At 34.8% G+C, this 11,567-nt stretch overlaps 1 protein-coding gene across 1 annotated transcript; it reads right to left on the bottom strand.

Moving 5' to 3' along the window:
* Positions 1-4,083: 4,083 nt before the first annotated feature.
* Positions 4,084-11,080, bottom strand: LOC120169466. The gene is made up of 6 exons (XM_039177599.1): positions 10,845-11,080; positions 10,709-10,759; positions 9,810-9,861; positions 9,672-9,730; positions 9,484-9,529; positions 4,084-4,551 (listed from the first exon to the last, which is right to left on the bottom strand). Exons 1-6 carry the CDS (start codon positions 10,968-10,970, stop codon positions 4,409-4,411), a joined length of 477 nt encoding a protein of 158 aa, XP_039033530.1. The 5' UTR covers positions 10,971-11,080; the 3' UTR covers positions 4,084-4,408.
* Positions 11,081-11,567: the final 487 nt, after the last annotated feature.

The raw sequence follows: 11,567 nt of genomic DNA on the forward strand, positions 1-11,567 counted from the left end.
ACATTTTTGGTTCAATACTATTTTGTTCAAATTGGTTAAATTGAATATTATTTGTAAAAAAATTTATTCAAAACAAAATTTAATACTATTTTAATACTTATTTTTAAATGAATACTATTCCTATGAAATCATCAATATTAAGCCTTAAACCATTGATTAATTGATTTATTAACACTTTCCGATTAATCTACTACGTAAGATAAAGACGCTTTCGATTAAGATGACTGTTGATATGACATTGCACTTTCGACTTAAGTAGACTTTTCACAAGACATTTTTTAATTCAACACGTCTTTGTTCAAATTGGTTAAACTGAATATTATTTCTCTCCCTACCCGTAAGTAGGGGTGCACAAAAAATCCGAATATCCGATTTTGCGAAAAAAATATCCGAAATCGGATTTGGGAAAAACCGGTTTTTTTTTAACCGGATCGGATTTTTTTTAACCGGTTATTTTAACCGGTTTGGAGAAAAAAACCTAGACCGGTTTTTTTACCGGATAAAAAACCGGTTTGAAAAAAATCGGTTAAAAAACCGATTTTTATCCGGAAAAAAAAACCCGGTCTGGGTTTAAAAAACTAGCCGTTAAGATAGCCGTTGGGGGGGTTTTGTGACCGTTTTTGACCATTTTTTTTCTTTAAAAAATTACCATTTTACCACCCTAAACATGTATAAATAGATTGGGGATGTATTTGGTTGATTACAACTTTCTCAAATCTTATTACACAACACTTAAACATCTCTCAAATCTTATTTTTGTAATTTTTTGTTCATCATGAGTAACACGGCTGAATCTTCCGTCAGGGGAAACCTTGAAATCGTGAGAGTGATCGAACACACTCGAAACAAAGATATTTGGGATCACTACGATTTATGTGAGATGTCAAATGGCTCGAGGAGGGCGCGTTGTAAACTTTGTCTAAAGTTTCTTGCATCGGAAGGAAACACAACGTTGAAGAACCATTTGACAAAATCATGCAAGGCACTTCGCTCAAGATCGGATCCTAGTCAATCGAATCTTACACCGCAAGGTGGTGTTTTTGTTTACGACAACGAAAAATTAAACGAAAAATTACGAGAAGCGTTTACAAAGTTCGTGATTACAAAAGCATTGTCGTTCGACCACTTTGATGATGAAGATTTCACGACAACAATTCAACAACTAATGCAACCACGTTATACTCAAGTAAGTCGTACTACCCTTAGAAGAGATGCTATAAAAATGTGGCGTACGGCGAGGGAAAAAATGATTTTAGGATTCCAAGAACACCGTTATGGTGTGTCGCTTACATGTGACGTTTGGAGTTCCCCTCATAATACCGGAAATTCTTTTTTAGCCGTTATCACATTGGTTAGATCAAGATAATTGGCAAATGATGAAAAGAACAATCGCGTTTGAATTATTCGGTGAGCCGCATACCGGTGCTAATTTATTTATACTTTTAAAAAGGGTAATTTGTCTTTATAAATTAGAAAATAAAGTTTTTTCTATATCCTTTGATAATGCATCGAATAATACAAACGCGGTTCCAAGATTGAAAATATTACTTTCACCGATTTTATACGGTGCGTTTTTTCATACCCGTTGCGTTGCACACATAATTAATTTATCCGTGCAAGCCGGTTTGGAGGTTATTGAGCCGATTAGATTAGAATTTAAAACAATGATAAAATCGGTTCTTTGTAACAACAACAAAAGACTAAATGATTATAAACGATTTTGTAAGTCCGTTAATAAAAAAGTTTTGGGTCCTAATTTGGATTGTCCAACTCGTTGGGACTCAACTTGGATGATGATGCATACTGCCTTAAGGCAAAGGGAAACATTGCAAACATTTCACGATCGGCTTTTCGAGAGGGGTCATGTCCCAAACATTTATCCGGGTTCGAGTTGGGAAACTATAGCCAAAATAACCGATTTGCTTGAGGTTTTTAAAAATGCAACAACTTTTTTATCCGGTGTTTATTACCCTACTAGCCCGTTGGTTCTTAATCAAATATTTTTGTTGGCTACCCGACTAAATGACTTTGAATTTGAAACCGAAGTTTTTCAAGAAATTGACTTTGCAATGAAGGAAAAACTTTTAAAATATTTTAAGGAGATTCCCTCCATTTTTACTTGTGCCGCCGCTTTAAACCCAACGTTAAATGTTGGTGGGGTTGAAACACTAATTGAACAAATTGCGTTTGCTTTTAATCTAACCGATGATGAACCCAACTTTGTCCAAAACCAAATAAATTATTTTAACAAATGTTTTCGAGACATGTTTGCAATTTATTTAACTAAATACAGATCAAGTAGTGTAATACACGATCAAATGAGAATGAATGCGGAATCATCTAGTAGACGTCCAAGTAACATAAATTTGAATCTTTTTAACACTCTTGTAAATTCCCAATCCAAACGATCACGTACTACCACCCCAAGTAGCGAGTTGGGAAATTACATGTCATGCGATTTTCTATCAAAAATGACATTTGAAGAGTTTGAAAGTTTGGATATTTTGGCTTGGTGGAAAGAAAAGGAAGCACAATTTCCGATTCTAGCCGCCATGGCCCGTGATTTACTAACCGTCCAAGCTTCTACGGTAGCTTCGGAATCCGCTTTTTCTGTTAGTGGCAGGGTTATATCGCAACGGAGATCAAGACTAAGTCCCGAGTCGGTGAAAGTATGCATTTGTTTAAAGGATTATTTGGATGGAGCGGCTCGTAAGCAACATATCACCACCCTAGAAGATGCAATTGATGCCGATTTGGAAGCAAACTTACACATTGAAGAAGTCGAACTTGGAATATCCCCTCCAAACGAAGAAGGCGAAGATGATGAAGAAGAGATGGCAATGTAGTTTATTTTTAAACTTTATTTCAATTATCGTAAACTTTGTTTCAATTATCGAACTTGAAGTTTTTAAGTATTTGAATTTATCGAACTTGGAAGTTTTTAAGTATTTGAATTTATCAAACTTAGAAGTATTTAAGTATTTCAATTATGTTGAGTTAATTAAGTATTTCAATTAAGTATTTGAATTTATCGAACTTGAGGTTTGATGCTTTCTCTTTGATTATTCTAGTTGCTTGATGTTTCTTGTCTTTGATCAATGGCTTCTAAGCTTGCTTAAATACACCTTGAATCACTTCTGAACGTTGGGGATGATTAGTGAAGATCATATAGCCGTTTTAGTGTGAAAACAATTAATAAAACAGTTTGGAGCGTGGGGAGAATCGGTACCCCCTATGGGGAATCGGTTCCCTAAGTGTAAAATTCAAATATTTCGACCGTTTGAACAGGGGGGATCGGTACCCCTATGGGGGAATCGGTTCCCTCCGAGCATTCTGGAAATCTCGAAGCCAAACCATTCAGGGGGGAATCGGTACCCCCTTGGTGGGGAATCGGTTCCCTCTGAGCAATCTGAAATTTTTGACTTTGAAATGATTCAAAATACTTTGAAAGATTATTTTGAAATTGTTTTAAGATTAAAACTTAATTTTACACTTAAGTAAGAATTAAAAATGATTTTTGAAATATTTAGAGTAATGTTTTGATATTTGAATAATTATATCGAATATACTTAGAAAATCATTTGGAAAATCTTAAAATTCATTTAACTTAATTTGTTATATCGAAATATCAAAATATTTTCAACAAATTATCGTAAACTTTGTTACAATTGATGACGATGTAATTTTAATAATATTAAAATCGGTTTTTTTATAACCGGTTTTTTAAAAAACCGGTTTTTTTAAAACCGAAACCGGTTACGCCGGTTAGGATATCCGGCCCTCAAACCGGTTAGAAACCAAACCGGTTATTTTATAAACCTGTTTTTTTTCTATGGGAAAAAACCGGATCGGATAAAAACCGATCCAGATCGGATTGAAATCCGACAAATGTGCAACCCTACCCGTAGGTAGAAATTGTTAAAAAAAGTTAATAATTATTTTTAAATGAATACTATTCCTATAAAATTGTCAATATTACAGTCTTATGGCCCAAGCATGTTTTAATGCAACCCTATTGTTTCTATTCTACTAGGAAAAATCAAGACATACCTATTGTTTAGCAAGCCGATTCATGACATATAATCTTAAAGGAAACCTTATCTCAATGATAAAAGTTTTAAATATAATCAACAAAAACTTTGTAATTCCTCAAGATAAAATGTCAGTATTTCATCAACTAATCTCAAATAAAAGTACCCTACAACTCAATTCAACAGAGGAAAGAACTGGTTACCAAGATAATATAACTATTATATATAAACTTTAGAAGTATGAAAATGTGACACTGAATTGAAAAAAAAAGAGAAATTATAAAACAAAAATGACATCCAAAAGTTCTATGCACATATAGGTATAACATTGCTAATAGAACTGATGAGAGTAGAATCATAAGTAAATGCACAAGAATTTATCTCGGCCTTTCTTGTTGAGAACGAATAGTGTATGTATCTTCAACGTGTCGCGTTAGGAGTGAAATACCATAATGTGAGGCACTAGAGGCAGCATAATAGGAAGTCACAGTGAGTTGAGTAAACTTTGGAAGTGCATAACCTGCAAAGTCACATCAATGGCAAATTAAACTCTTATAATAGATTACACCAATACAGAAAAAAAGTTGGAAATCATTCACAATACATTCTAGTTGTCAAGTTTAGTGCTAATCTATAGTCATTCAAGTGAAATGCACTTGTAAACGCAGTCAAATTAAATCCATAAGACATGAAGCTTGGGCAAAGTTGACTCGTACTCTCAGATTTCACGAAAAAACAAATAGATAACATTTTTTTTATTGAAATAGAGTAGGCCTCATTAAAAAAAACCCTTCATAACCTCCATGTAACAACAGTAACGTGAAGGACATTGGAATGAGCAAAAGAGTGCCTAAGAATTATTAATATAAGAATAATACAAAGCCAGATCCTTACAAACTTCTGTTGCAACATCACTTAAAAACCAAACTAACTCCACTAATACAACCAACACAGAAACCTAAACACACAACCTATTAATCAACCTATTCCTTCTTTAGCTAATTTATCCGATTCCCAATTAGCAGCTCTCAAAATATGCCTAATAATAATATCTTTACTATCCACTAGGGAAGCAATATCTTTCACCAAAGACTGAAACATAGGTGTACATATATCCGGATTTTTTATCCACTTCAAAGCAGTAAGGGATCCGATTCGAGGATAATCCTTGGAATTGGAACCAAAACTACATCCTCCATAAACAACATCCCTCTTTTGATAGTCATTAACTCTGCAAGTATAGGAGGACCACTCCCAATCCTCTCAGAAAACGAACCGAGCAACAAACCTTCAGAATCCCTTATCAAACCACCTATGCCTCCTTTATCCCACCCCTTAGACATCGCACCAGCTACATTTAATTTTACAAACCCTGAAGGAAGAGGAACCCAACACGAGGAGGAAGTACAACCCTTCTTTCTTCCCACAAAATCTACTAGTCTAATATCACCCACTAAGGAATCAAAATGAATCTGCACATCTTTGAATCTCACCACAAACCATGAAGCAATTCTAAAACGAACAAGGAATAACAACAACGTACCATCCACCTTCCCTTTCTCAAAAATTATTTCATTTCTACACTTCCAAACCGACAACAACACCACCCTTGGAATGAATTTCCAAATAATGGAGCTCGGAACTAGATCATCCCAAACTGTGATGAATGCAAACAAACTCTGAGGAACCACAAAGGAGACATTCCAAGAAATCAAGAATCTATTCCACAGACCCCATACCACCTCACAATGCAAGAAAAGATGAGAAACCGACTCCGCACACTTACCACACAACGGACAGAACGAGTCATCAATAACTATCACTCCTCGCTTCAACAGTTCCTCTCTAACTGCCACTCTGTGATGTACAACTTGCCAAACAAATGTTTCCACACGGGGCGGAGCAACTCCTACCCAAACAAGGTTGTCCCAAGTACCTTCATTATTCTCATTACCAACCCAATCAAAATATCTCTTAATGCATGATTTAGCTATAAAACAACCCTCCCCATTCCCTGTCCATACCCAACAGTCTTCTTGAAAAGATGACAATGAGATATTATTCAACAAGGACATAAGCTGAAGCCATTGTTCCACCTCCCAATCTACCAAATTTCTTCTCAATTGAATATCCCACCAGTAGCCTGAAGAAGACTTCACCCGAAACTCTGCAACTTTACCCCCTTTATTATTCGAAAGAGCAAATATCCTAGGAAACCAATCTTTTAGCGGAATGGAACCCACCCAAGAATCCTGCCAAAAATGCACAGACTCTCCATTTCTCGTTTTCAAGCACACGTTTTTCCTTAGACAGTCCCTAAATTCATCACTAGAAAAGAAATTCTTTACAACTCCTTTCCAAATCCACGAAGCACGATTAGGCCAAGAATTCCCAATCATACACGAATTCGGGTCCACGTTGTACACGCAACATACAACCCTTTTCCACCATGATCCATTCTCTGAGGCAAATTTCCAGACCCATTTGCCCATAAGAGCCTTATTCAAAAAGACCAAATTTGGGATCCCTAAGCCCCCCAAACTCTTTGGCTTACACACCAAATTCTAGTTAACCCAATGTATATTCCTTTTATCTGTCGAACCCCCCAAAGGAAGGCAACCATAATAGAGTTTAACTTCTTGACCACGCCTACTAGAATTCGAAAAATAGAAAGAATGTAAGTGGGGAGAGAACACAAGACTGATTTCACCAAAACTACCCTTCCAGTTAAAGATAAGGAATTGCCCTTCCAGCTCCTGAATTCCTCTTGGTCTCCAACGGTAATCCTAAATACTCTGATGGAAGAGAACCCACTGAACAACCAATTTCCTTAGCCTAGCAAGCTAGCACATCCGACTCCACATTAATGCCAAAGATTCTACTCTTGAATAGATTTAACTACAAACCCACCAACAATTCAAAAATTATTAACACCCTTCTAATGTTCATCAAATCTCGAATAGAGGCCTTACTAAAAATAATGAGGTCATCCGCAAATTGCAATTGCGACAACATGAAGGAATGCTCCCCCAGCTCAAAGCCTGAAAACAGCCCCTTTTCCACTGCTTTAAACCAACATCAAATGTAGCAGCTCTCCAAACAAATAGATACATTGATGAACCTTTCGCAAAAATAAAAGCATCTTCGATAGATCTTAAAGGTTAAAAATTAAATTATTGGTGTGGTAAAGGGTGAAAACAGCAACAATCAAAAGAACTATGACTGAGAAAACAAATACGAAAGATGAAACTTTAGAAAACTCAGGTTTATAAAGACATCTAGTTTTTAATCTTAATTTAAAAAAATAATAACAATGTGGCTTTGTAAATACTGCAGAACTTATTTATACTAGGGTTGGAAATTAAGTTTTAATCATATCCCTAGATATAAAGCATAAATATAATCCTAGCCCAGTAGCCCTAGATTAACCCTAAGGATAAATCATAATTCTAGTCACTCATCTGTCTAAAGTTAATAAATAAAACTAAAATAATAAACTAACATAATAGTAAAAGCTCCTGAGTCATTCTCTCTAGCTTGAAAAAAATCGACTCCAGTTAGATAACTTTCATCACTTCAACATAAATTTCTTGGTCGAGAGCCCAATTGGTTGGTTCAGCAGTAAAATCATTCAGAGGGCACTTCATTCATAGATATGTCTACTTCCATATAAAGAACCTCAACACCATCACAGACCCTAGCTTTACCCACCCATTATTTTCCATTTCTTTTGTGTCAAGCTTCAGTAACAGATAGTTATACTTTTTTCTTTTGGAATATCACAAGTTGGACCTGCTTTTTCATGAGATCGTCCGCTGACAGCTAATGTACCATCTAAAATTCTCATCTACCTTATCCTGTGTGGTGGGAAGTCGGAGCATTCCTACTCTCACTCCCAGAAGGTTCAGCAATTTTAGATTTTGATGAGCAGGTTTCAGAAAATTACAGTATTTAAAGCAGCTGTAGAACAGCTACATGCTGTTAACAAATGTCTAGTTGTTTGTCCACCACAATCACGATCTGCAGAGATGCGCATGGTATTTCAACCACTCAGAGAAGGCCATATAGAGTCTTAAAAGTTGTCTTCCATTCATCAACGCTTTCCAGTCTATTGTGGTGATAATCACTCTTCAAATCAATCATTGCAATCATCATAGAACCAATCATTGATCAAGAATATCATCTAACCAATGTATCCCCACAAGAATATGAACCATAGCCAAAGGAATATCACACAAGGCTTTATCATCTAGTGCAATGAATTAAAAATGAAGAGCTAAGAAAATTGAAAGAAGATAACAAATATAATTGAATAAGAATAAATAAAAAAGTTATAGTATTTTCAAGCAGCCGACTTCATTAAAACTCTCTTAATGATGATAAATAAAAAACTGATGCTAATAACCCTATAGTAGAGTAATTATAATAAAACTCTTACTAAGAGTCTCTAGTAGAAACTAGAACAATTACTAAGAGTCCTATGTTAATCACATTAAAGAACAAAAACAGACTTGAAATAATTTAACTTGAAATATTAATAATAATAACACAAAACATAGACTTATAAACTAATGTAAAAAAACCTTGAAGTAATTAGATTAAATTTGATGCTCCTGTATCAAATATGATAAGGCAAGAAAGGTTTGAAACCGACTTAAGACACAAATACCAAATGCAAGAAACCACTTGCTAAATGCTTTGATTGATGATAGAAGCCCTTAACTTTTTAGCTCTTTTACTAGATAACTAACCTAATGACATGGGATTCACAGAAAGAAAAATTAAATTACTCGCCAAATATTGCGCGCCATACTTAAGGGCATAATGTGCAAGGGAAGTGCGCAGGTTAAAAGGGTATGTGAATAACAGAGCAATTCCTAAAAGAGGAAATGTTATTGACATATTAATAGAGTAATAGCATACTTGAATGGTTACCACTTATATGACGAAGGATTATAATTACCTTTTGGATGATAATATTTGAAACAAAGACTTATTGTAATATTTTCTACATTATATTAATCGATTTATCTGTTAATTTTTCATAAGTAATGTAACTTTTGCCAAATAAAAAGTTTTATGATCCATTTGCTATCGTTCTTTCCTACTTGCAGCAGATGGAAAAAACATGAATATGCAAATAGGAAGAATTTGTCGGCACTGCACCGTAAAACTAAAAGTCCCAGTGCTGACAGTGCATTGCAAATTAAACATGTTACATAACTTTAGATGTACTGAACATTCAAAAATAAGACCAGCATTTATTTACAGGATTTCATAAAGAATATGATATCCTCTGTGAAAATCTTTATCACTTCTCCTCAAAAGCTGCAGCAAATAGATTCAGGACCATAAAGAATGAAATATGTAAAAATGCAATAATGCTTTGTTTTCCAAACTGAGAACCAACTTATAGCTACTATACATCTAGAGTTAAAGAGCACACTTATACCTCCAAATGCTGCACTGGCGCCAGAAAACATTAGCAGCAGCGGAATCTGTCAACAAATAAGATAATAGAATTGAATTAAGTGAGATTTAGAAGATGCAAATAAAACTGTTTTAAGGGGAAAATGTGTTTGAGAATTCAGACAGATTGAAAAGATTGGAAATGCAATTTAGAACATAGAAGAGGCATACCCCATTTACAAAAGGGAGCCATTTAGGTCCCTTGATGTGATTCTGAAGGAAAGGGATCCCTGAAAACAGAAAAACATGAGAGATGAGTGTGCAAAACCAAAAAAATAATCAATGAAAACAAAAGTAGCCCAATAATACCAGTGTTAAAGCCATGTACTGCACTAAGCATTCCCCCGATACCAGAACCAACCTATTTGCAAACAAATACAATGTGAAATTAGCCACGTAAAAAAACAACCCCCACTCCAACACATACAAAAAAAAAATGCAACACGTGACATTATAATCAACAGTCTTTCTGCACATTATAAAATTAGAGTCTTTATAATTACGATCCACAGTTTCTCATTCAAAACATTAAACTTTTAGAACAAATTTTCAATTTGGGGGATCTTTCCATACTCCTTTGAGTCATTCTTGAAAGGCATAAGAGTCTAAATGTCCAATGATTTCATACTATGATCTAGAGCAAGAAGCATCTGAATAAGCCAGACTGAAAGTACCATACTTTTTTACCACAATCAAAATACATAGATCTTTGGAAAGAGGCAGTATTAGAATACTGAATTAATACACGTACTTTAAATTTGAAGTGTCCCCCAACATATCAAGATCACATATATGAACAATGATAACTAGATGATAGCATTTGAACGATTCAGTTACCTAAGCAAAAAAAAAAATCAAGCTTCAAAAGGCATATCCCAGAATGCGGGTGGGCATCAAATATAGCTATATATGTGTGTTTGTGTGTGTGCGCGCGTGTGGAGCAAGGATAAAATCCTATTGGACATAAAATGGTTAAAGCATTGTGAAACTTGCTAACTAGTATAAGCTAGGATAAAAATAGCTGTGGGAACTCAGCTAAAGTTTACAGTTTTCCAGGATGAAAGTAAAGACCCATAAAACTTTATACATGAAAGTAGCCCCAAACTACAAATTAGAACGTTGGGGTTTATTGATTTACGTCTCATCCATGTTTTTATTCGTTGTTTTCGTTTGCAAATAAAACAAAAGGAGGGAGAAAGGGAACCAACCACTGCAGTGGCATCATGTAAAACAGAAGTAATTGTCCATTCAGCTTTATCCTGCAAAAAAAATTACAAGTCAATAAAAGCAAAAGGCAGTGTTCAAGGAAGCAGGGAGAGAAGAAGAAGAAGAAGAAGGGATTACAGAATCAGGGTTTAAGAGAGAGAGGCAACGAGGGCAACGAGCGGAGCCTAAGCCAGGGTTGATGGTTGGGTCATGGTACAGGTTCCCATTCCTTAGCTTCTCCTCATACACTTCTCTTGTCCCCATTCTTCCAATCACCCACACCCCCTGTTCCTCGAAATCTAACGATTTCGGCTCCCAACCAACTTAAATATCGGAAAACCCAGAAGCCCAAGTCTTTTGAACTCTCCTTGTTGTATTTGTATTGAATTAAATACTCGATATTTGGGCCGAACATAACCTGTTTTCATTGAACACTGATTTGGATTCCTTGGATCGGGCTACAGAAAAGAAAGGTAAATTATGAGATCAATTCTATTTTAATAGTGGATAAACTGCATATTTAATCAACTATTACTTTAGTTCCGTTTTAGTCATCTAATTAACTTTTTTTAAAATTATATCTAAAATTATATTTTGATCATCCGCAGTTAAAAAATAAACAGTATTGTTAAAGTAATATTTTTTTTATTTTTTTAATGATGATGTGGTATTTTCTTATGATGACACGTCAACATCACTGCTATTTTTTAATGGTGAGCGACTAAAATAGAACCAAAACATAATATTAGGTATGATTTTAAAAAAAATAATTGGATGACCAAACAAAGCCAAAATGATAATTAGATGACTAAATATAAAGTTTACCCTTTAATAATTGAACAAAACAATTTTTTAATTAAA

The sequence above is a fragment of the Hibiscus syriacus genome, unplaced genomic scaffold, assembly GCF_006381635.1.
Source record: "Hibiscus syriacus cultivar Baekdansim isolate YM2019G1 unplaced genomic scaffold, ASM638163v2 tig00111769_pilon, whole genome shotgun sequence".
In the NCBI taxonomy this organism is placed as follows: domain Eukaryota; kingdom Viridiplantae; phylum Streptophyta; class Magnoliopsida; order Malvales; family Malvaceae; genus Hibiscus; species Hibiscus syriacus.